A 27,406-nucleotide genomic window follows, 5' to 3' on the forward strand; every position below is an offset into this window, starting at 1 on the left:
TTTAAAGCTCCTTTCCTATCTCTCCTAATTTCAGCTTACAAATTCCTTATCAGAATGTGTTTTTAGAATCGCGTTTAATGCAAATGAGCAGGAGTAGTATTTAAGTCGAAGTTCCACTGAATTCGAGAGAGAGAGAGTTCCTGACTAGGGCGCGCTTGCCTTTTGGCCACATCTCTCTAAGCTGTTACTACGCTCGGCAGTATTACGGGCCCTTGATAGCTTCGCTAACTAATTCGATATTTATGGGCCAATTACTTAGAATTGTTTTAGCTTCGGCTAAATCTTTGTAGTTAGTCATTAGTTAAGTTCTTATTTCTTCTAATTTTAAGCCCAAGTGGAGGCTTTGTTGTACGTCCTGAGAAAGGGGCCATCAGTTAATCCTTATTTTGTGCAATAAAAGGTAATTAACCCTTCTTGAGTTTCACGTTTCTGTTACTGAACTTGAGCGATTATTCGCTTAGCTGTTCACTAGGTTCCTCCACACTTAGTTATTAGATAAAAGGGAGGAATACCACAACATAATAATGAACACATTCTTAATTTAAACATAAATTTTTAAAAACTGCGGAAACGTTGGCTTTTCCTATAATTAGTTTATTGAGGCTTTAATTATTTACTATAATCAATTTATATCACCCCAAAAATAACATTTTAATATCACCACATAAGTTAATAAGATAATTAGAATGAAAGACAAGGAAGATTTATCTCTCGTGCACGTTAAAACGAAGATCTTACGTTTACGAATATACTGTGGTGAAAAAAATAAAATAAAATAAAGAGTACATCAAAAATTTTAGAATTATTCATATACTGAAATTTCAGAAACGTTTTATAGAAATTATTTCTTTTATTATTAGTTAAAATTAATGCAAACTTTGAAATTTAAAATTTTGTAGTTTAATTTCTAATAAAAGCACTCAAATAGAAACTTAAACCTCGCATATATATAAGACTAGAAAGCCCGGCGGTCATACGAAATGACTGCTGTTCTAGATATTATAAATTGCAATTTAAATTATTTGTGCAAAAGTGTCTGCTAGTTCAAACTGAATTACCCAAGGCAGGCGGTGAGGACGCCCCTTTGCTTACTGCCACACGGGGTTCCCCCCTTCTACTTGCTTAATTGCTTAAAGTAGACTGCAATGAAGGAAACCACTGGCGGTACATTTCTTAAGAGCCACCGCTAGCTCAATAAATAAAGATGATTTAAATAATAAATTGTTAATTCACATGTCAAAGATCTCTTTGTACACAACATTTCTTGAGTAGATCTTTCCACCATTTTTCAGCTCGCCTTGCAGAGGACCATCCATTATTTTTAATTTTACATCCGTTCTTTCACGAACTCTTGAACAGGCAACATAAAGTTGATCGCGTCCAAATGCAGGCTCAGGTAAAAAAATGGCAACATGCTTAAACGTTTGGCCCTGAGACTTATTGATGGTCATAGCAAAGGCAAGTTTTACAGGAAATTGTCTACGTCTCAATTGAAATGGCAACCCTGTGCCGTGGCAACTTCACCCATTGGCTAGTATAGTTACGCAAGCAACCAATAAACTATCGCCGACAAACAGACACTTAAGCCGCATATATATATGGGGTGAAGTAACATCATCTCCTCCAAAACGGCTCGCTCCTGGGCTTAGCGAAGCACACCGTTGGATTCCGCAAGTCCATGGCACGCCATTTTGACCATTCGCGTCTTCGTTTGACTTTAATTAGCCGAGATATTAATTAAAAACTAATTTTCGCCTACGTTTTCCCTACATTTTCCACTTTCTTTCTTGGGTTATCCCTATTAGAGAGATTTGGCTACGTGCCAAATTCTTTTTTCTCGAATATCTACGGAACGGCTCCGAGTTGAAATTCGAGACGCGTATCCTCGGATTTCAAAAAATTCTCCCAATCCATCGATACCGTTCTCGTCTTCGTACGACGTCAATCGGCCGAGATATTAATTAAAAACTGCAGAAACGTTGATTTCCGCTCTTATTTTTCCGAGTCGCAACAATAAACTATCGGTGACAAACACTTAAGCCGCTTATAAAGAATATATATAAGATATTTCATATAAGGCGAAAGATTTGCAAGTATTCATGAAATTCGTGAAAGGCACTTCACTTTAAAATATGGTGAAAAATAGTGAGACTAATTTGATTAAATTAATAATTAAATAATTGATTAAACTTTTCGTAAGTTAATTTTAATGAAACATAGCTAAGTAATTTACTTTTCAACTCTGCAAACAGAAAATATCGAACTGATTATTGGATTTTAAAATTTTAAATAAGTGCGTATTAAAAGCTTTCAAGACTGATTATTTTATTGAGAATCAGATGATTCCTAGGGTTTTGTTTGTTTTTCAGAATAACATATTCATGGTGAATTTCGCTTTTTACAGCGCTTTATAAATAATTCAGAAAGATGAAATTGTCTGCTTTGTGACATTCTTTTTAACACTGTGTGCGTGGTATTTTAAACTTCCTCATCTGAAGTGAACCGCTTTCAACGCAATTATCTTTTTTGTGTTGAAAATGCACGTATATCACCCAATGCTAAGTCTGGGTAATGTGAAGTGTGTTTTAATGCTGTTCCGTTGATCTCAGAGAGTGCTTCCAGTTTCAATGCAGTAACATCCTTCAAACGTTCTGGAGTAAGACATAATTTTTCTTGAGCAAATCCAGTTTTTTCTTCCTTATGGCTTCACGAAAAGAGGTTTTTTAAGATATCTGCATAACAGGTACCATTCACTGCTCATGGATTACCGATGTCTGCCCATAGACCAACAATGCTGACAGTTGTAACTGTAATAGATAGTTTGTAATACGTGCTTTGCTGGTCACTGGCATGTTACCGTTCACAACTGCATTTACTATTAGAATGTTGAAGTATCGCTCTTTCAACACCACATGCATGCCACATCTCTTTTGATGTGACCAAATGCTAATATCGTAAATATCTAATGGAAGGCTCATTCCCGTCTATAAATATATCTTTCATAAAAGCCAGTACAAGCTTGCCACATCTAATACCGCGAAAAAGAAATACATCCAATCTTTAAACTTTTCAATCAACATTCGTACATAAATATCATAACTAACTGAATTTACAGTTTGTATATAAATTTATGATGTACGAAAATGCTGTATGCAATCCTATAATAATTTCAGGGCAAAATAAATAAAAGTTATCAGGTTACTCGAATCGCTTGTTCAAAAATTCGTTAAAAAATTCATAATAGAAATCCTTAAAGCAATAATCGATCTCTGTTTAATTTAAAATTTCTATTGAATTAAAAACCGTAAATTAGAGATAAATCAGAAACAAGTTATAAAGACATTAGATATTTTTTGAAAGGGATTTAAGAGATGAAAAATGAGTAATGCTCTCGCCGGTACTCCAATCTCTCAAAAGTACGCGCCGAGTGTGCTGGCCATTACATCACGAAGGCATGCTAAGAAGGCGGGAGAACTACTTTATAAAGTGATAACGAATAAACTTTATATACATATAGCCAGAATGACTTTTCCGCTTCTTCTCTCACGGTTATAAATATGTTCCCCATTTTATTGTATTGTTACGAATTTTGAGTTAGAGAGCTTTTAGAGTTTAGAGAGTTTTTGTGAAATTATATGTGAAATTGTTGTATTTTTTCCCAATGTATCTAATACGAAAAGCTGAAAGAATTGATGCTCTGCCGGAAAAAGAAGAATTCAATAGCAAGTCTGTTTAACATTGGGTAATTAGTTAACGTTATTCGCTTTGTTAACGTTATTGAGTAAATAGTTAACGTTATTGCAGAATTAACGAGCGTTAATTCTGCAAGATATCGCCAAGCTGGCAACAGTTTTGGCAAGTAATTTTTGTTGCCCAAGTTGGCGAGAAATCGCAAAAAGTATGTCGTATACAGAGACACTGGTGACATTTTAGTCCGGTCTCTGTATCACCGTACTGTAATTGAATAGCTGTAATTTATTTTATACGTAACTGTAATCGTATCCAGCCCTCATATGCCTTCTAGTAAGTTAAGAAGCAGAAATCTTTCAGCAGCTGAGAGGAAATTATATAAGACCGACGATAGCATTATTTCCTCAGTTGTTGTTGTGAGTTGTTAGTTTAGAGCGACTTTTGCGTATTGAGAGTTTCGCCTTTTAGATGCTTTGCATTACGTTGTGTTTAACGTTCGTAGTAGTCTGAAGTGTAATTACTGATTGTAGTCTGTGATACTGTGAACACCTGTACGAGCATTTCTGCGGAAATTTCCAGAATTCTGAAGTGTTTATATATTACAAATTTTATCAACTTATCATCGGACCTGTGTGCAATTTTATCTACTATTACGAACCCATACGGCCGCAATAGCATTTATAATTTTCCAGAAAAAAACAAACCCTGGCAAATTGTTTTCACTGTGTTAATACAAGTGTTCGGCAGTTAAAGAAACTTGGGAAAGCTTTCAGAAAATTGCTTCTCCCGCTATATAGGTCTTTAAGATGAGCTTTTCTCCCTTTTTAGACTCCTAACGTAAGGAACTTTTTTTTAAAATTATTATATTATGAACGAACTTAGTACCTAGAAATCCGAAACATTTAATTTTAAAAGAAGCGTGATTCAGGAATTCGAAAGGAATGACTCCATATAGATCATCGTTTTGAATCTTAGACGGATGCATGCTTTTGAAGAAGAAAATTCTTTCTTACTTGGAATTTATATACAGTAAATTCTTGCGGAACGCGAAGGTTACGTCATTAATACCTACACTGCGCTACGACAAAATCGCATTCCGCAAAGTTATCTTTATATTGGAAAAATGTATTAAATATAATTCAGATTAAGATAAAAGTGCATAGTTTAAATAAACCTAAATGTCTTTGCGACTAAAGGGGAAAAAAATGTTAATTCAAAGGAGTTTTATTAGTGCTGTTAATAAGAACGCATACAGTTACTTTTTTTTAAAAAGCTGCTAATTTTTTTCTTGAGATAATGAGTAATGCAACTTTTTAAACAGTTCACGGTAAGAAGCGTGGAGTTTTCCGACGGTTCCGCATAAAGTATCCCCTGTTTTCTCCATTTAAGCAATCTCCATAATAATATCAGGGGGAATCCTGTTCCTTTTTTTACAAATTCGTTTAACTTCTTGTAAATGAACGGAACTTTATCTTTTTCTTCATTATTATAGCTTTCACTGTCCGTTGGTATTATAAGATCACTTAGTTCTCATTTTATCATTTTTATTATTTTTTAAGACAAATATGATCATTAAATATTAATTTTATACCCCATTTCTGCTTAGAATTTAAAGTTATTTAATTAATATGATGAATTAAATGTTAATTTTGATTGATTAAAAATTACTTCCATCACTTTTTTGTGGTTGGACGTATTATTACTTATACTCGCATTTTTCTCCTGCATAGTTATCAACCTTTTTACTTCCTTGTACTAAATAAAGGAAGTATTGTAATCACGAATGCAATTTAACGATGTTTTTGTGTGACATCTTTACATAAGGAAAGAATAAAGGGCTCTTTTTCCCCAAATGAATTATAAAACTGTTTTAGAATAGATTCAGAAGATATTTTTTCGTAGCGTCTGTACGTACGTATGTACGTATATATGTATGTGTCTCGCATAACTCAGAAACGAGTAGCCTCAGAACAGTGAAATTTTGTATATAGGACTGCTATAATATGTAGTTGGGCACCTCCCTTTTTGATAGCAATCGGCCGCGCACCAAATATATATATCTTCTGTGTTACTCAGCTCAGTGAGCTCACCTTTTTTATTCTTATATGTTGTTAAATTGCGTATTTTTTGCATTGAAAATAATTGAACTATACTGTTCTTATCTTCCGGTTAAGATTTTTATGCCTTTAGTTAATCTGAATGCAATAATTGTAGAATTATCAACAGTTTAAAAGTTGTTTAAGTTCGGCTAAGCCTAATTTTTATTTACCATAGCAACCATATTTGTTTAAGTTTGCAACTTTGCAGAATAGTGAATTCAGTTTCTGCACCTTCAGTGTCCTTTTGCCGAGTGCGACCAAAATTAAACTTCTTTTGTGCACCGAAAAATCTACCTTGTTGCCTACTGACTGAATTGCTTGTTTTTACGTAGAAACTGTAATTTTACTTGTAAAAATCTTTATTATTATTATTATTATTGTTTTAACTTTATTTGTTGTTTTATTATTTTTTTTTCTATATTTTTCAAGTTTTTAATGAAAATATATCGACGTTTTTATGAATTTTTGCTTTGACGCGAACTTTTTGCTTTGACAGAATTAATTGAATTAGAAATATGTGTCTAATGAAATTCGAGGAAATAAGTTTAAATGAAATGCAGCAAAAAAAGCGTATAATTTAATACACTGTGCAAAGAAGTCACGTGGTGTGTGTTGTATTTTATATGTGTTGGGTACTGCTCAGTTATGATTACAAGTTGTACACAAACATCGTTTATTCTACATTACTCATCAACTATTCTATATTACAGTTATGGTTAAGATAATAATAGATACAGTTACAGTTACATATATAACATCTCCCTTTTTTATAAAAAATAATAATAGTAGTAAAATTAAACATATTCTTTTAAATAATAAGGTTTCTTAACAGTCCTACCAGATCGAGTGACGTAGTTATGTCCATTTGAAAAATTTGATGATACTATACTTCTTTTGCTATTTGGTGACACAACACTTCTGTTAGATTTTGAAGGACTTACAGGCACATCTAAATTTGAAGTGCTCCTACTATTTTCATGTATCTCGGTTTCATCTATAACTTCATTCTCATAGTTGTTTTGTATTGCAAACTCTTCCTGATTAGTTCCTTTAAGAAGGTCTCTTCTGTTCCTTTCTACAATTCTTCCATCTGTTCTTATAATCTTATATGAACGTGGTCTTTCTGCTTCTTCTATAATTTTCCCTCTTTCATTTAGTTTTTTCCCTTTCTCTTTTATGTAAACATGATCTCCTGTTTTCAGTCGTTTTAATGGTCTTGCATTCCTATCATAATAACTTTTTTGTAAGATTTGTCTCTTCAGTAAATGTTTTGTTTATGGTCTTCATATCGTTTAGCTTGGAAAAAATTCTCTTTTATAGGCATCAATCCATTTACTTTTCTTCCAAACATCAATTCTGAAGGTCACTTAATTTCATCTGAAATAGGAGAGTTACGATATTCCAGTAAAACTAAATATGGATCCTTGTTGTCAACTACAACTTTTTCTAACATTCGCTTGACAGTTTGAATATGTCTTTCAACCATTCCATTAGACTGTGGGTATTTTGGACTTGAAGTTCTGGTTTCAAAATTCCATCTTCTTGCAAAATCTTTATATTTCCTGCAATTATATTGTGGACCATTATCCGAATATACTATTTTCGGAATACCATGTCTTGCAAAAATTGATTTCAATTGCTTTATCACTGCTACACTTGACAAATCTTCCAAATGTCCAATTTCAACATATTTGCTAAAATAATCTATAACTATTAGATAATCCCTTCCTTGAAAGTAAAAGAGGTCTGTTCCCAATACTTCCCATGGACCATTAGGTATTTCTTTAGATATCATTGGTTCTTTAGTATTAGCTTTTTGTAAACTTAAACATGTTTGACAATTCAGTACCAAATCTTCAATTTCTTTGGACATTCCTGGCAAATATAATATTTCTCTTGCTTTGATCTTGCATTTTACTACTCCTAAATGACCATAATGAATTCTGCTTAACATATCTTTTCGTAAACTTCTTGGTACAACAACACAGGAATTTTTAAATATTAATCCATTTGCTTCTGATAGTTCTTCTCTGAAGTTAAAATATGGTTTTGCCAGTTCTGGAACCATACATTTTTCATCTGGCCATCCAGTTTTAATTAATTTTCTTAAAACTTGTAGTTCTTCATCTTTTTCTGTTTCCAGTTGAAAAACTTCCATTTTACCATTAGACATTGGTATACATTCTACAACTAATCCAACATGAGCTTCTATTTCTCCTTCAAAGAAATCAGATCCTTTATCAGTGAATGATCTTGATAATGCATCCGCTATAAAAAGTTCTTTTCCTGGTTTATATTTTATCTCAAACTGATATGGCTGTAATCTTATACGCATTCTTTGTAGTCTTACAGGGCATTTATTTAATGGCTTTTTAAAAATTGATTCCAGTGGTTTATGATCACTTTCCACAGTAATATTTTTTCCAAATATATACTGGTGAAATTTCTCACACGCAAATACAATAGCTAAAGTTTCCTTTTCAATTTGAGCATAATTCTTCTGTGTATCTGTTAATGCCTTAGATGCATATGCCACTGGTAAATTAATCTGCAGTAAGACTGCTCCTAGTCCTTCTTGAGATGCATCTACAGATAAAACTACTGGCATGTTTATATCATAATACTGTAAAACTGGTTTATTTACCAAAACATCTTTTAGTCTTCTAAATGCTTTTTCATGTGTTGCATTCCAGTTCCAGATAACTTGTTTTTTCAACAAATCTCTTAAACATGATGTCAATTCTGATACATTAGGTATAAATATAGAAACATATGTAATCATTCCTAGGAAAGTTTCTAATTCTTTCACATTTTTTGGTGGTTTTATATCTAGAATAGCCTTAATTTTGTCTTCATCTGGTTTTAAACCATCTTTAGAAAATATATGTCCCATATATTTCACTTCATTCAGCCCAAATTTGCATTTATTTAAATTAAATTTAACATTCTTTTCTCTGGCTCTGTCCAACAACTTCTTTAATCTTGAATCATGTTCTTTTTTATCTTTACCCCAAACTAATAAGTCATCTATATATATTTGAACTCCTTCTAAATCACTAAAAATTTCAGAAAACTTCTGTGGAAAACTTCTGGTGATGAACTCAGTCCATATGGCAACCTTAAAAAACAATATCTACCAAACGGAGTGTTAAATGTAGTAAATTCACAACTTGAATCTGACAGTTTAATTTGCCAAAATGCTTTGTTTGCATCTAAAATACTAAAGACCTTTGCATTTGTCATTTGAGATGAAATTTCTTCAAAGGTTGGTATGTGATAATGTTCTCTCAGTATATTTTGGTTAAGGTGCTGAGGATCTAAACACACTCTTAAATTTCCATCCTTTTTCCTTACTACCACTAATGAATTCACGAATTCTGTTGGTTGGTTAACTTTCTTTATAATACCATCTTTTTCCATTCTTGCTAATTCCTTTTTAATGGATTTAATAAACTAAGTGGAATTTTCCTACAGGGTTCTATTTTACCAACAGCTCCTGGTTTTAATTTAATATGATATGTATATCCAGTTAAATTCCCAGTTCCTTTAAACAAATCTTGATATCCTTTTAAAAGTTCTGGTAACTTTTCGTTAGAATCAGGATTTACTGTACAAATCCTTTGTATTAGGTTTAATTTTTGCAATGTAGGTAACCCTAAAATAGCTGGAACATTTTTATCACATGCTACGACTTGAAATTCTATTTCATCCTTGTTCCCTTTTGATGTTTCACATAATAATTTACATTTTCCAACTACATCAATTGTAGTACCATTGTAATTATTTAAAGTGACTTTTGATTTAGTCAAACATTTCTCTCTTAAATTTAATTGTTTAAATTTAGGCAATGGTAGCACATTACACTGAGCTCCAGTATCCAACTTAACAAATAAATATTTAGATATGTTTACTTTTAGTTTTTCAAACCATTCGGTTTTATTTTTAGAAAATGGATTTATATCTTCTACTGACCCTAAAATATATTCATTACCATTATTATGTAACTCATGCTCTAAATTATTCTGTACAACATTAACATTTTTAAAAGTGCACATTTTAGAAAAGTGATTTTTCTTTTTACAGTACAAGCAAATCTTATTATAAGCAGGACAGTTGTATAACTTATGAAAAGTTCCACATTTTCTACATGGTTTTGGATTATTGTACTTATTTCCTTGATAGTTTGAAGAAGATTTAGTACTTTGTTTTACATGATAGTCTTTCTTACAAGGCTGACTTTTTTCCTCTGAAGGTCGAAATTTATTACGTTTGATAGCTTCTATTTTATTTTCTTCAGTTAAAGTTTTCAGCTGAAGTTCTGCTAATTCAGAAGCTTTACACATTTTAATACATTTCTCCAATGTTAACTGATCTTCCCTTAATAATCTGTCTTTGAGATTTTTATTTAGAATTCCACTTACTATTCTATCCCTTATTAAACTATCTTTTAATTCTGCAAATCCACAGTTGCTACTTAATTTCTTTAAATCGGTTAAGAAATCATCAAACGATTCACCTACATGTTGTGTTCGACAGAAAAATATATGTCTATCAACACTTTCGTTTGCTTTCGGTATGCAAAAATGTTCGAAAGCTTCAATTACTTTGTCAACATCCTTCTTATCTTCTTCACTTAAATTAAAAGTATTAAATTTTTCAAGTGCTTCTTCACCAATTATATGCAATAAAATAGCTACTTTAATTTCAGGTGATTTAGTAATACCACCAGACGCTAACATATAAATTTGGAATTTTTGTTTCCATTTCTTCCAATTTTCGCCTAAATTTCCTTCGAAACTTAGATTACTTGGTGGCTTTAATCCATCCATATTTAATTTAGGACATTAAATAGTTTATATATACGTATTTTTAGCCACGTCCAATAAAAATAAACAACTCACTTACCAGCGATATAAGTTTCGATTTCACAGTAAACAACTTCCCATGATGTTTTTGTCTTTACCGAGGCTGCATGGTTCTTGAAAAAAGATTTTCTTTTTTTAATCAACCACGGGCTGCGCCATGTGTTGTATTTTATATGTGTTGGGTACTGCTCAGTTATGATTACAAGTTGTACACAAACATCGTTTATTCTACATTACTCATCAACTATTCTATATTACAGTTATGGTTAAGATAATAATAGATACAGTTACAGTTACATATATAACATATAAACATCAGATTTTTTTTTTGTTGCTGTTGTTTAAAATTAATAAACTACTCATTTTCTATTGAAATAAGCTACTTTAAAACATATTTAGCAACTCTTAGAATTTTACATCAAAAGATGTGCATAAAAGCAAAATAAAAATTTATTAGAAAACTTCATAAAACATTAAAATCTAGCTTAAAATTAATTGCGTGTTCAAAGTTAAGGGTATAAAGAGTAATAATTTTAAGAATTAACTGTTTTATACATTAACTTGTGAATTTCACTTAACAAAATACAAAGTATACATTTCAGTATAAGAAAGTATTTAATTTTATAAGGTTTTATTACTCATTTTGTTAATTACTCAAAGCTTCCAGCTGAGATTTGAACACAGTGTCATTCTTTAAACTGGCAATCTGCTGTGAGTAATTTCTGCTAAACTATAAGATTTGAGTGATTTGATCTTGACTGAGTGATTCTGAAAGTGGTTTTACCATATTCTTTGATTGAAATCGCATCAAGAATTCTATTTTGATTAGGTGAAAGTTTAATGGTTTATATGCCGGTAATGATAAGATATCAGTAGTGGGCGCAGCCAGACTTACTTAACCAAACAAGTTGGTCTCAACAGGCCACAACAGGCCACGCCTATTTCAGCAAAGGTGACTTTATAAGGTATTTCTCCCTCCTTCTTAGCATGCCTTCGTGGTGTAATAGTCAGCTTGCTCGGCGTGTAACGAGAGGGCAGTGGTTCGAGTCCCGGCGAGGGCATTGTTTATTTTTCATGTCTCCTGCTTTTAAATAACTTAATGTCTCTAGAACTTGAACTCAGGATTTCTTCCACCGCAATGCAGATGCTTTGGTTTCCTGAGTTAACCGCACGCTACAAATTTACTACAGATTTAGTATATCGTGATACAAATAAAAAAACGAGAAGTTCTATTAATTTAAGAAATATTGAAAGAAAGATTTCTTTGTAAGTCTCCGCTTTCTTTTTACAAATGAATTTCTGTTGTTGAAGAATGTTCTTAGAATAAAATAATACAAATAGCGTGATGATTAATGACGACAATGAAAGTGTTTCTTAAAGTCCAAAACCAGTTATTGAAGTATTCTGTATAAGGTATGATAAAAAGTGTTAATTTCGCCATCCAACGAAAATGCAGAGATTTTCAATACAAGACGCTGCGAACTTTAGTAACAGACTGTGACAAGTTTTATCATATTCGGTGAGACAATCAATTATAAGTTTCGGTTCAAAGAAATATATTTAAAGAGTGGCATAAATCATGATACATGAATAATGCAGTATCATAAAATGCTATTCAAAATTGCAAATCGAAGTTAAAGAAACACATGCAAGCTCACTGCTTATGATGATGCCGTCGACTGCCTGAAAAAGGCTTAGAAGTGGTTCGAGGAATTTCGCAATGGCTGTGAATCGGTAGAAGATGAAGAGAGATCAGAGAATTTTCAACATCAAAAACCGAAGAGAATATTTAAAGAGTAAGCAAACTCGAGCAAACAGGATTGCCTATTAGGAACATTTCTAGGAATTTTAGCAGTTTTTGAGGTAGAGTTCAAAGCGTTTGAACATCAGATTTGAACATAAGAAGAGTGAATAAGAAATTTGTATGTTAACCCTTTGCACTCGAGCGGTGTCTCTAAGGCACCACTGCATGTGATGCGATAACTCGAGCGGTGCCTGAGAGGCACCATTCGAATCGATGTGTTTATTTGTGTTTGACCTAAGGAATATCGCTTGAGAGATCTACCTGGCCTTTTGTAGATCATATTACGAGGTGTCTGAATAGCTATAAGGATGTCTTATCTCAAATAAAGGTTGTCTTTGCAATGCTTATGCGATTAAATGTCTTATCTCAAAAATATTTGCGACCGTGGGTAGGACTCTGTCATCGACATCAGTTCGAACTCAACCTTCTTGCCTATCGCAGTATTTCTTTCAAAGTTATTGAACCCAATAAGTATGGAACACGACGAAGAAGTTACTTCAAGCGAAGATGAGTTTAATTTTTCGGCAATAACGAACGAAATTACATCACTTCATAGACAGCTTGCCCATGAGACGAAGACGGAAGTGATAAAAACAGCGACGACGTTAGAGAGCAAGAAGACGAAAAATCCGAATAATCGATAGTGAATCTGGAAGCCAAAGTGATTGTACAGAAGAGACTGAACCTTCAGAATGGACAGTGTGCACAGAAAAGCGCATCGAGCGCAAAGGGTTAAACATTTTGACTATGGCGTTCGAAGACGCCATAGTCAAAATGTTTTAGAGGGATTTATCTGAGAACAAAAGCATTGGCGTTTGTCAATTGCGAAGCAATGGCGTCTTCGAACAAAACCAATGTTGTTTGTTACTTTCACGAAAGTTCGCTTAGCACTCCAATTCTGTAAAACGTGCTGCTGCTGTATATGAAATTTTGATCGCTGCTTATGATTCTGAGACCAAGATTTAGATTCATTAATGAAAATCAGCCATTTCTTCTAAAACAAGCGGGAAGAAAATCGAATCAATCAAAATTCAGTATCAAGTTTATAACGTTTATTTTAACTGGTATGTTTTTTCTTATCTAAGAATCTGTTTTGTACTCCATTCTGCTTCGTCAGCTTTGAATAGAGTATGTAACTGAAAGGAATTTTAAATAAAGTAAGCATTTAAGTTAAGAAGCAGGAACTGGCTTCTGCCATCACCGTAAAGCAAACTTCTCTGTGATGAAGCAATGTGAGCGGATACTTCTGATTTGATGAATTTCTTATATGATGGTTCTTAGCAGAAAATTAATTGTGAAATTTAACGAGCTAGATGCTAGGATAGAATTTAACTTGTGATTATAAATAATTTGATCGTGCGTGTTGTTTGTTATTCCAGCGAGAAGAGGAAGTAAATTTATGTTTTTTTAGTTTGTTTTTAAAATTTAAGATGCTTATAAATTTTAGTCACTTGATATAAATGTTACTGTTGTGTCCACTTTAACATTCTGAAACACCAGGGCGTCTTGCAGACTTTAGAATTAGATTTATGAACACTAAGTTAAACTTTAAATAATATAAAAAGGCTTATTAGAGTGCTTAAAGAATGACTTGCGTGGAAAACAATATGAGACATGGACAAACGACTTCATAATGACACTGTGTGTCACATATCGCTTCAGGTCACATATCGCTTTTCCACCTTGTCGATAAATCTATCCCTGAAGGACTTTTGATTATTTCTAAAATTCGAAATGATCGTAAAAGACATATTTTTAATAAATTCAGGATATTTCGAGGTAACAGCAACGCAGAAACAAAAGCCATTACACAAGAGTTTCCACAGGTACTTTAGGAAGTGGGAAGAATGTTGAAATAAGAATGTTTCCCCCCGACGCGATTAAAATATTTTCATACTTTTTTAATACAGAATATGACATAACTTTTCCAAAATTAACAAAGCTTAATTATTTATTTTTTAATCAAAAAAACAAATATATGCATCCTATTTACGTCAGTATTTTTTAACTTAAAATATGCACAGTCAAATTTTCTCATACAGTATATATATTCCTCAAAGCAATATAAACATTTTTGAGAGAATCATTATAGAAATACATCTATGCAGCACTTACTGATTTTCTCTTTCTTTTCGAACGATTCTTTTGTTTAGAAATTGTAAATGATCCCCGATATGCTAGAAAAGAAAATCTTAATATATTAGCATATATTTTATTCACAAAATATGAATCACAGTAAATTACCAATAGACTAGTAGACTGGAAGACTAGTAACCAGTAACTGAAGGCTGAAAATAAAATAAACGTATGCTCACATGAACAACTCTGCTGTTGTTCTGAAAATATATTGCATCGTTATTAGCGTTAAGTAAACGACTTATTACCGATATTAAATACAACCGATTAAATATATTGAATGTGGGATAAAAAAATAGCTAATTAGCCATTAAAAATTTAAATGTGGCTTAAAATTGTATGGATATCATATATTATACATAAATAATTATTAAAACATTGATTTAGTTAATAATCAAAAAATGCGTTTTATTTTTATTATTTATTTCTTTTATTAAGCTCAGTTCTTGTTTTGAAGCAAATTCAAGCAATTTATCCATGCAGCTAATATCACTTAGAGATAAGGTCATTGCTGTTGATTCATTTTAATAATTACCACTTCCGTTTCTACGTATTCATCACTTGACATTAACGCAAGTTAAAGAAACAATAAGAACTGACAATAAGTGTTCATATGTATATGATTCGACGCTGATGCAAAATACATAGCTAACAAGGGAACTGTTGTGCAGATGACTAGTTACGATACCAATTTGATTAAACAACCAAGACAAAATTTTTGCAGAACTTATTTATTAGTCTTTTTACATTATGAAAGCATAATGATGATCAAAAGATTATATCCGATTTTTCCGAAGAAATATAATTATAATGCAAATATTTCAGCGGTGGTTAGTACTTCAATAGCGCAAAATCTTGTTGGAGACGTGAGGTACACTGCGGGGGGGGGGAAGGATAGTTCTATATCTCCCGTTCTATTGTGCCGACTGACGAAATTCAAATTGCGTTTTTCATCTCTCGAAAGCGCGACTTAGAATATATATTAAATTTACATACATCATTGTTCTAGCATAGGTATTTTGACACAAAATCGGACCTTTTCTGAAATAACATACCAATGTTTTTCCATATTTTGACTCTACGACTCAAATTATGCCTAAATTTTAAATTTTGCAAAATTTGGTGCCAAATTTACGAAGAAATTCAAAAATTTATCTTCGCACAATTTTTTAAGTTTGCTCCAAGAATAATTCACTTAGCAACTTCTTAATATATAGCAACCTACTTTCCTTTCCCGTCCATTGTCCAGGAGAGGAAAAAAAGTGACATCGTTCCTACCTTTTTACAATTGCACATGAACAGAAAAAAAGTCACATCGTTCCTACTTTCAAATAATTTTAACAAAGTGTCTAAACCATATTTTCGTTATTATCGCTTATAAGAAATACGCCAAATTTCAAAACACGCCAAAATGTAAATTTACGTATATCTCAGAAAATTTTTAAATAAAAAATCCTTAATTTTTTGCAGGTAAGGTTAGAAATACATCTACTTTAAGATGATGACAAAAATTTTTTAGGTTATAATTCAAAATTTCTTTTCGAAAAATTTATAATATTTACTTTAAAATACAAATTTTAAAAATAAATGATAAAATGGGCGAATTTTATTTGGAATGAACGTAAATTTCGAAATTTAAAAGGAAGAATCAAATGAGTTTAATTAAAAAAAGATATATTAATAAATATATACCAAACTCAATTAACATTGAGGAGCTAATTTTTTAAAACTACTGGAGCGATTTTTACAAAATTGACAGTTTGGCGTAATTTGAGTGGTAGAATATAAATATGGAAAAAAATTGTCATATTATTTCAGAAAAAGTCCAATTTTGTGTCAAAATACCTAGTTATAAGAATGTTATATATAAATCTAATACGTATCCTAAGTCGCGCTTTCGAGACATGAAAAACGCAAGTTGAATTTCGTCAATCGGCCCAGTAGAACAGGAGATATGGAACTGTCCCTTCGCTCCCCCCCAGCAGTGTACAGCTTTTCTATGCTGGAAATAGACAAAAGCTTATCTTTTCTCAAACTGTTCCGTTGAGGCTTTTATCCAGTATTTCGATATGAAAATATGATTATAAAAGATGTTCTCAAACATTAGTGCGAATCTGAAATCTTACTCACCAGCTATTACTTCGAGATCCATTTTTACCTTATGCACTCCTTTAATACAGTCCACGTTCTCCGGCCTCAAACGCCTGCCATCCACGAAACACAGCATCGCCCTCTCCAAATCCCACATTGAGTAGAGAATTTCGCCTTTCAAAAGTACAGCCTTCGAAGAAAGCGATAGGAAAATTAATACTGCTTTACCAAGCAAAATCATATAATGCCTACATAAGAAGTAAATGAAAGTCTAATATGAATCATAGCTGAAATTTACTATTAATTCAATTTGAATGAATATTGTTTTTGAATTCAGCTATATGCTCTAGCATTCAATCTAATGAACTAGAAATATGAAAATGTGAAACCGAATATTAGGGAACTAGGCTTTTATGGACATTTGAAGCTTTACATGAATGTGATTTTTGTGTCTAAAAAAACTTAACGACATATATGGATCAATTCAAGTTGAGTTAGTTTTTAAAATCTAACTTTATTACTAGCAAATCTAAATATTTAAAACACGGGCTTTATGAATTTTTTTTTTTTTTTTTTTTTTTTTTGGTAAAGATCTTAAAGGTACATTACGATTCATGGTAAATAAATTATAAATCAATGGTCAACTGCTTCAATAAAGTAATGATCAAGCCATCCACTGCAAGTGGACATGTTCATGATGCAACTGTTTGGATAAATCTTATAAATTTAAATGTTGCACTTGTAGCTATTAAAATAACTGATATTTTTATGTGAAACTCTTATTTGCATTAAAGGATTTTTTATTTGAAAGAAAAAAATTAGTAAACTACAAATATATATTTTTAAATAGGTGTCGAGAGACGCATTTATAAAACAAATATCAAGATATATAACAGAAAGATAATGAAATGAGCAATGCACAGAAAGAAATGATCAATGCACTTTAACTAGGTATAATTTGATTGTAAATATGTTTTAGTTACAGGGTACTGAACTAGTTAAATATCAAGATAAAATAAATAAAAAAATTAATGATTCCAAACATTGTCCTCATTAAAAGTGCTAGTAAAAAGGACTTTTTATGGCTATTCCAATGGCTTTTTACTCCAATGCAAAGAACTTTTTTTTAAACAAAAAAGACCCATGAACACAAAGTCTTCCAAAGTAGGGCTGGGCCCTTCTTGCTGCAAGCCTTTCAATTATTTATTCTGTTGCTTCCAAGAAACTACGTGATATTTTTCTCCTTTTAGTTCATTGACAATTTGTTGGTGTTTTTGCTGTTGTTCTCGTGTCCACGGATTAGCAGTGAGAAGATTAAAACACGGTTCAAGGATCAGACCTCCCCATAGGTCCGGACGCCTGCAGCCGCTAGCTCCGGTGCCTCAGGTCCGTACATGACTTCCTGCAGTGGGTCAATGAGTGGTATCATTCCAAGTTTTAATATATTTGCGGCGAAAGCCGGGCACTTAAAGTTGTCTTGATGTGAGCTAGACCTCGGTGTAGTTTCTGTAGTAAATTATTTGCCCTAATGAATTTTCATACCCTTATAGTGATTTGTTCCTAATCTAGCTACTATAGATGGTATGTTTCAAGGGTAGTCGAAATCAACGACAAGAGGCTTCTTAAAAGTATGAGTCATATGTTTCTATCTGGCTACTGCGTTTGCAAGGGTGAGTGTGATGGAGATACTGGAAGGTCTCTGGTTTCTTTATAAAAGCATCAGAACACTCATTTCCCTCAATGTTCACATGTGCAGGAATTTCCCTGCTGTGCAACCGCTCTAGTAGGAAATGAATCGCTCAGGTATTTTAGTCTTTTCGTTCCTGATAGCTTCCAAGACCGATTTGAAATCTGAAAAGACAATCAAACCCACCGTGGTGTTCATAGCTTGCGAATTAGCTAGGTATAAAGCGAGGGCCTCCCTAATGCTATAAGTTCAGAAGTGAAGCTAGAGGCAATCAAACCTGTATTAGTTTTGTGCATATATATATTACCATCCGGAAGGAGGAAGAGAATGCTAGCGTCCCCTCCATTTAGAAATTTATCTGAAGAACGTTAACGATTTTATGAGTTTAAATAAAAGCTCATTTTAAGAAAAAAAAACTTTTTTAACTTTATTTTATTTTCGCCTTTCTCAATGACGCATTATCAATCAAATTATTCAATTTAAAAATCATTTTCCAACTGTGAGTAATCACTGTTATACTTTCAACAATTCTGTTACGTCAAGTAGTCGAAAGAAATCCTGCTATTTTGCTAAGAATTACGCTTAAATCTCATATAAAAATGATTTAAAATCTATTTCCTGCTGTATCCGATGATGCAAATAATAAAACTCTGAGACTTTTTAGTTCGTTCATCAAACGATGAATCCTTTCAACATTAAATTTTAAAATATCTGAACTAGGTTTTGAGAAAATCTCTGCACCATATTGCATTATCATCCACAATAAATTTGTGTGCGAAATGTAAGCTTGATAGCTTATCACGAAGTAGTTTGAAACGGAGATAAAAGTCTTGACCATTGTGATAAATATTTAATATCAGTGAGTTAGATAAAAATCTATAGTTTTAAAACATTCTAGAAAATCGTTAATTAATACTTTTTAGCATTCCTGTTTTAAGAGAGAGTGAAGATTTTCTGTCACAGTCTTTGAAAATTTCAAATCTTAATACCAGATACATTTTTGGGCATTACAATTTTAAAGTCCCGTGAAAGAATATACTAATATTACGCACTACAACAAATTTAAGAAACTCACTAAAAATTAAATGCCGAAAAAACATATATGCAGTTATGGTATAAAATAAAATAAAAATGAACAGGCAGATTATTTGATTTTGACACACTAACATCACAACTTTAAAAGTATCTTTAAAAGTATGTTTCCCAGCAAAGCTGAAGGAAGACGCTACTTCTGTTTCACATTGTAGAATATTCTTTTAAAAAAATGTGAAATATCACCCAATTAATATTTTTTCTCATTCTTGTTTTAAAAGAGGGCGAAGAGTTTGTTTTATACTATGGGAAAAAATTTTAATTTTGTAACACATAAATTTTTTAATGTTGAAATTTTAGAATTATAAACTTCAAATAGTGTAAAAAGTAAAACAATTTTTGAAAATTCACCAAGAAAGCAGAAATTATGTTAAAAGTTTTATACAGATATCATTTAGAGGATTTTTGTCTGGTCTATCCAGTGGTATAAACACTAATTTTTTGAGATTTTTGGTTTGTTCATTAAAAGAAGACACGGGTGAAAAATCGTTTAAACATTTTATTTAAAAAATTCTAATTTAAATTTTGAGAACAATAGATTTCCACCACATTGCATTTCCATCGACAAACATTGTATGTACAAAATTTAAACTCGATAGCTTATGAAGAAGTAATTCAAAAATGGATGACAAACTTCCGACCATAGCGGCAAACATCATAGGTGAACTAAATAAAAGCTTAAATAAAAATAGCTGCGTTAATTAATATGCCATATAACTATGTAACATAAAAATAAAGGAATGTTTGGATATTTTAACCTTTTGATAACACATAATTGCTAATGTAAGTTTAATTTATGAATCTTTAGTCTCATTATACAAAATAAAAAAATAATATAACTGATTATTACTAAATTTGCATTAATAAATAAAAATTTATAAATACGTATTAAAAGAAGAGTGCCATACGTTTTTAGGTTCATATTAAACTTTTTGTTTTGTAAGCAGTCTCCCCCCCCCCCTTCAACCATATAATTTGTTTTTTGGACATATTTCACATTAGTTTTCTATTGTTAATAGGTTTACTTAAAAAATAAAAGTTCTTGTTTTATAAAAATCTAAACCACCATTATATATTTAGTTTAAATCCTTTATTTTGAACACTGATTCATATAGTGTTATTTATAATATTTCCTTGTTTTCAGTAAAGAAGGAAACATAGTCCATAAAACAAACATTGCCCTATAAAAATTGCACTCACAAATCAACATTATCATATTAAAGTACTAATTAATTTAGAAATATTCACAAAACTAACAAATTTGATGCTTTTTCATAACTACTCTGGAAGTGCAATATTAAAATTAGGCTGTGGTATATAAAATATAAATTACATATTATTACTTTTTGTACCGAAATGTTTGATTTGTCAAAGCAAACAATGTTCGGGTATACTATAAAATAAAGATGAAAATTATGAAAAAGAGTATCTTCATATAATTTCTAAGAAAGATATATAATTTTAATTCCATTTGCATTTCATACATTATTTTTGAAATGATTTAAAGCATTACATTTGAAATTTTGGAAATTAAATTAACTTCAGCTGCGTACGTGTATAGTTATAATGCTTATTTACTGCAACATCAGTTCGTCTATGTACACTGCGCAAAAATAAATAAATAAATAGTCTGAAAGGTTTCAGATTTTAAATTACGTCCTAGGGGGCATTTTTTAACGTTTTGTGTGCTACCTTTATTTATTAAATATCATATTCTTTGAACTTAACACCATAAAATTCATTTCAAAAGTCGCAAAATAATTTTAAAATGAGCATATCTTTAGAATTTGCGATACACACAGTTCCGCGAGCTGGAGATTAAAAAAGTTTTTTGTTTTGTTTTGTTTTGTTTTCCGTAGAGTATTGCCATTGCTCGCTTTTAAACCGTTGAGTTTGTTAATAAAAAATTCGTTAAAGTTTTATAAAATATGAAATTGATAATAAAACAAATTCCAAATTTCAAATTTAGGCTTTCAGATCCCCATATTTGCAGTAGGATTATATCATTCAAAATTGGATGGCTCTAGGTACCGTTGTTCCCAGAAACATACATACATTTATGCAGATTCTTCATTATTTATTTCTTCAAATATAATACAGGGCGGTAGTATTTGGTGACAACGATTTGAAAGTGATACAGCCTTTTATAGTTTTCAACGCAAAATCGCAAAACGAAAACAATAGTCCTTCAAAGACAAACTTCCTTTGGACTAAAAAAAAAATTAAAGTTTCAGATTTTAAATTATGTCCTTTCTTTAACGTTTTTTGTGTTACCCTTATTTATTAAAGATCATGTTCTTCGCACTTAAACTATAAAATTCACTTCAACAGCAATATAGCAAAATAATTTTAAAATGAGCATATCTTTAGAATTTCCGATACATGGTTTCGCGCACTGGAGATAAAAAAGTTCCCGCACCCCCCTTAGAGTGTTGCCATGATTCGCTTTTAAATCGTTGTTAATCAAAATTCGTTAAAGTTTTACAAAATATGAAATAGATATTAAAACAAATTCCAAATTTGGGTTTCCAGATGCCCATATTCGGGTGGAAACTTACATCATTCAAAATTGCTTTATCCCAATCATTTTGTTTTATCCCAATGCGAGAAACATACATACATTTATGCAGATTCTTCATTATTTAATTTCTTTAAATATAATACAGGATGAAAATATTTGGTGGCAATAATTTGTAAAGTGAATCGGACATTTATAGTGAACCAACGCAAAACTCCAAAACGAAAATAATAGTCCATCAGGGCAAATTGCCCCTTTGCAATAAAAAAATGGGACAGTTCTATATCTCCCGTTCTACTGGGCCGATTGACGAAATTCGTATTGCGTTTTTCATGTCTCTAAAGCGCGAGTTAGGATATATATCGGATTTATATACAGCATTGTTCTGATATAGGTATTTTGACACAAAATCGGGCTTCTTCTGAAATGACATGCCAGTTTTTTCCATATTTCAAGTTTACACTCAAATTATGCCTAAATATTAAATTTTGTAAAATTTGGTGCGAAATTTACCGAGATATTCAAATATTTATCTTGACGAATTTTTTCAGTTCGCGGCAAGAATAATTCACTTTTCCAACTTAATTTTAGCAACCTATTTTCCTTTCCCCCCTTTTTTTTTTCATTGTACACGAGCGGAAGAAAAGTCATCATTCATTAATTTCAAATAATTTTAACGAAGTGCGTAAACCACATTTGGCGTTATTATCGCGTATAATAAAAACGCCAAATTTCAAAACGCGCAAATATGTAAATCACGTATGTACTAGGAAATTTTGTATCTAATTTTTTGCAAGTATGCTTAGACTTGCAAAAAATTAGATTATTAGATTAGTAAATACATCTATCTACTTTAAGATGAGGGTAAAAATTTTATAGGCTATAAATCAAAATTTTTTTCGAAAAATTTATAAAACTTATTTAAAAATACAAATTTTTTAAATAAATCATAAAAAAATGGGCGAATTTTATTTGGAATGCACCTAAATTGCGAATTCTGGAAGAAGGAATCAAGTAAGTTTAATAAAAAAGAAATATTAATAAATACATATCAAATTCAATTAACACTGAGCAGCTATAACTTTTAGTGCTAATTTTTTAAAAACTACTCGTGCGATTTTTACAAAACTTGGCAGCTTGGCGTAATTTGAGTCTTAGAACTGAAATATGGGAAAATATTAGCATATTATTTCAGAAAACGTTCGATTTTGTATCAAAGTACCTATATTAGAGCAATGCTGTATATAAATCTAATACATATCCTAAGTCGCGCTTTCGAGACATGAAAAACACAGTTTGAATTTCGTCAATTGGCCCAGTAGAAATGGGAGATATAGAATTATCCTTTTTTTCGGCAGTGTACTAAAATTGCGGACTTAATTTTTTACCAGAATGCTTAATTTAAATTATCACAAATTCTACCCAAATTGTCTCAACAGGAAGTGTAACTGGGCAAAATAAATTTGAAACTTTGAGCTTTAAATCTATGACGTAATTGATTTTAGAACTTAAACTGTTAATATTCTTCATAAATTATTTATTTAAAATATTCTCTTACGTGGAAATACTCAGGATCTTTCTTGAGAACTTCATTTACGTGACTCAAAGCAGTTTCGGGCTGTAACATTCGAAAAAAACAGCGACATTTTTCTGTTAACCATTCCTTATTTTCTGGATCTGTAGCTAAAGCCTGGAAAATAATTCAATTATTATTACAATTATTTAAAACAATTGCCCTATAACATACGAAATTATTTCCTATGTGCATTGTCTTCCAAAAACAGTTAGACACGTAATGACATTAAATTCAACAAATGCAAAAAGATGAGCATTTCTGTCTCCAAATTTTACAAGAACTGGTAATTGATTCATATTATTGATAATAAAATCAAAGAAAATGTATTTAAATGCATTTTAACCATAAAGTGTTAAAATGAATTTCATGCTTTTTCTTTTACTTCAAATGACATTAAATTATTCAAACGGAATTTTGTATTTTGTACAATAAAGATAAAAAAAGTCTTAACATAAGAGTAATCTTTCTTTTTCTTCCGCTGTGTATGTCAATTTCCTAACTTAACTACAAGTCACGTTCATTTACATCTTTTTAATTGAAGGATCCAGCTTAACAAAATGCAATAACTACTAGTCCTGTAGAATGGAAGTTTTGCCCTCTTCTAGAGTTATTGGACACAGGTTGTTCGGCGAAGCAGCTCGATCAATAGTCTCCTGAAGATTTTCGGTGGGATCGAAAATAATACAATAACCACTTCATGCACGCAATACCTTTCCTCTCAAGGTATACGTCCATTAGCCTTGTTCTGTGCACATTTACTTCCTGTAAGTATTACCATTCTTCAAACGAAATTATGGTCCATTTTGCAGCAGCAGTTCTTAATTTAGGGACTTGATTTCGATATATTTCTGCCGTTTTAATGCTCTCTGTGAATGCTCACATGTGGTGATACATTTCATGGAATATAGAAAAATAATGACTTAATTAAATGGTGCGCGGTTATAAAGCTTAGGAGTTTTAATTCCTAAAATTTAAAAAATGATCAGCTGTAATAAAAAAATCGCAGAGAATATTGGTATTTAAAATCCAATCAAATTAAACAAATAAAATAAGAGTTATAAAAGATAGTTTAAATTTAAATATTCTTCAATATTATTTCAGTCCTTCATTCTAAAATTTATGTAAAAAATTTATTTTTATATCTGTAAATATAGCATAAATTTTAAAGTAAATGTTATTAGCAATAAAACATCGTAACCCAATATTACCGTGTGTCGACTTTGCTCTCGATTACGTCCTGTAGAATATACGTTACCCAATTCGTTTTCTGCTACTAATTTACTTCATTTTTGCAAATAAACTCTCTTTACTATATTTTCCAAAAAATGCTGTTAATAACAAATTGATCTTAAATTCTACACGAAAAACACTTTCCAAACTTTATAACAATTGGTATTTGTGTCTGATATTAACAGAGATATAAAACTGGAAGATATCGATATGATATTAAATTAAGTTTTTTAGATTAAGGCAATCACATAAAGGTTGTCTATCTAAATATTAATTTCAGCAAGGCTGGCTTGGTCGTTCAGCACCATTGAACGACCAAGCAAAAATTTCGATTTACCTCAAAACATAAGCCCTGGTGTATTGTCTATCATAATTCTTAAAGAAAGACAGCGTAAGAAAAACTTAATACAACTGGAAGTGTCAAATCTTTAAGGATCTTAAGGATTTTTTCCTTAAGATCCTTAAATCTTAAGGACTTAAGGATTTAAATCTTTAATCTCTTAAGGATTTTTTCCAGGACAAAATTTCACAAATTCCTGGTTTAAAGAATGGTATCATTCCTTTAATAATCAAGCATTTATCATCTTTGTTCCTTTAAAAGCCTCAATCACTCACTCTATGAGCAGTTCCTTTTTTTGTTTAATTTTCGAGTTGCTAAACCACATAACATTTCACTAGAAGTAGAACAAATAACTCTGTAAAGCCAAGAACACGAAATGTTTAGTGGATTGAGAAACAAGCTTATGTGATTTGGTAAAACGTAGTATTTTGTTCTGCATGTATTATTCAGTTTTGCTGTGTGCGCAAAGGCAAAAATATTAATTCTGATTTTCCTAAACAGAAATGTTTGAAAACAGCATTTATAACGAAAATGGTTCAAGTAATAAACATAATTTCTCACTTTTTAAAACAATCTGGATGTTTAAAAATCTCATTTTTAAATTACGCATTCAAAGAAAAATTCAGAAAGATTTAGAGATGCAAGAATTGACAATAATATAGATTTTTTGTAGTTAAGTTTCTTTAAGGTAAGGAATAAGACTTGTTTATGAAATTAGAAAATAAACCAGATACCCTGTTAATGAAATTTAAAGCTTCTTTAAACCTATGTTGCTTCATCAAAAATCGAGCTTGCTGGAAAAGAATGGAAGCACTACGAGCTTCAGGTGTCTTTCGAAAAACTTCGACAGCTTTTTTGTGTTCCAGAGCTTCTTTTATGTCTTTCGCTCCAATAACTACCATTGCGGCTCTCGCTTTATCGGTAAACATTTCTTCCTGTCGTTTTCTCTTTCTGTCTTCATCAGTCTCTTGGTCAGACGAGTCGGCACTTTTCGCATTCTCTACTTGATATTCCTCTTCAAAAAGACTATGTCTGCGACTTTCATCACTTATTACACTCAGCTGCACACTTCCGCGTTTGTCAATTAGTGAGCCGTTAACTTTTAACATAGAAATTTCATTCCAATCTTGAGACGAATCAATGTTCAGTTTTTTAAAATCTTCAGTTGCTTCCTCAATGGTAGGAGGCTGAATTTTAAGCATTTTACATGGAATCGAGTTAACCGTAAACTTTTCCCAAAAGAACAGCTGCTTTTCAAAAGAAGTCTATATTATTAAAAATAATGCGAAGTGGAACAGAGAAAAAATTTCAGAAACTAAGTCCTGTCCGATCGATATACACAGCTCAGGAATGGAGTCAACTCAAATGACAACTGATCCGAAATAAGAACTTGAGTTGTTACAGAATTAGTTTCTTCTTTGTTACCATGGTTATCAGCAGTGTAATCATTTATTTTATTCATTATAAGATATTCTTGCTTTTGTAACTCCCGATTAAAAAGTATGTTTTCTGTTTTTGTCTTCCTCCATTGTTTAGAAAAGTACAAGTTGTAAATTTTGAAGTAAAACTTAACATCACATCCGATGTTAAAATTGATAAAATAATAATTTTTCAACCATACAATATGTAATTCAGTATCTCATTAAAATTCTTTAAACTTTAGAATGAACAATACATATACAAAAACTTCTCTCAAATTTAATTTTATAAAAATGTGTTTCATATTAGAATGAGTTATTTTAATTATTTTTAATTAAAAATACACATCCGAGTATGAACGTAAACGGTATTCATATTTATTAAGTTAAGATTGAATGTTTTGCTTCATATTCTTGCTCTGAAAAATGTAAGTAATTTTATTAAACTGTGATTTATCTGGAGATGAATTTCGCAAAAGAGCTAAAACGCCAAAAAAACTAATTATATAACACAGAATGTAATAAAAACTCACTGTTTGCCACAGAGATGATTTAATGATTCTGAAGATATATAACTTATTTCATAATTTCATTATAGATGATATTATGAAGTTCCATAAACATTGCGCTTTTGCCTTCCTTGATTGGTTAGGATAACTCATACAGGAGCTCTTTGCAGTGATAGGATGCCTTCGTGAAAGAGCTTCTAAGAGACATAGGCGCACATATACGGTGCAGAAGCGGAAAACCTCATGTGACATGCGACGGAGGACGTGGGCACCACCCCTCTACCAATACGGTTAATCTGTATAGCGCCACGTCTACCTTTATCTAGATAACCATACGTGTTCATTGTGCTA

The 27,406-nt window shown here is 31.4% G+C and overlaps 1 protein-coding gene across 1 annotated transcript in view; it reads right to left on the reverse strand.

Annotated features, from left to right (window-relative positions):
• Positions 1 to 26,550, reverse strand: part of LOC118205407 (uncharacterized) — a 32,626-nt gene extending 6,076 nt beyond the window's left edge. Inside the window, exons 1-4 of the mRNA XM_085823101.1 lie at positions 25,863 to 26,550; positions 23,541 to 23,672; positions 16,725 to 16,875; positions 14,574 to 14,635 (exon numbers count right to left, since the gene is read on the reverse strand). Of these exons, the coding sequence (XP_085679227.1) occupies positions 14,574 to 14,635; positions 16,725 to 16,875; positions 23,541 to 23,672; positions 25,863 to 26,330 (813 nt within the window). The 5' untranslated portion in view covers positions 26,331 to 26,550. The remainder of the gene's footprint in view (positions 1 to 14,573; positions 14,636 to 16,724; positions 16,876 to 23,540; positions 23,673 to 25,862) is intronic.
• Positions 26,551 to 27,406: the final 856 nt, after the last annotated feature.

The sequence above is a fragment of the Stegodyphus dumicola genome, chromosome 9 (assembly GCF_044657685.1).
Source record: "Stegodyphus dumicola isolate Sdum_Otavi_A_Nest chromosome 9, ASM4465768v1".
NCBI lineage: Eukaryota > Metazoa > Arthropoda > Arachnida > Araneae > Eresidae > Stegodyphus > Stegodyphus dumicola.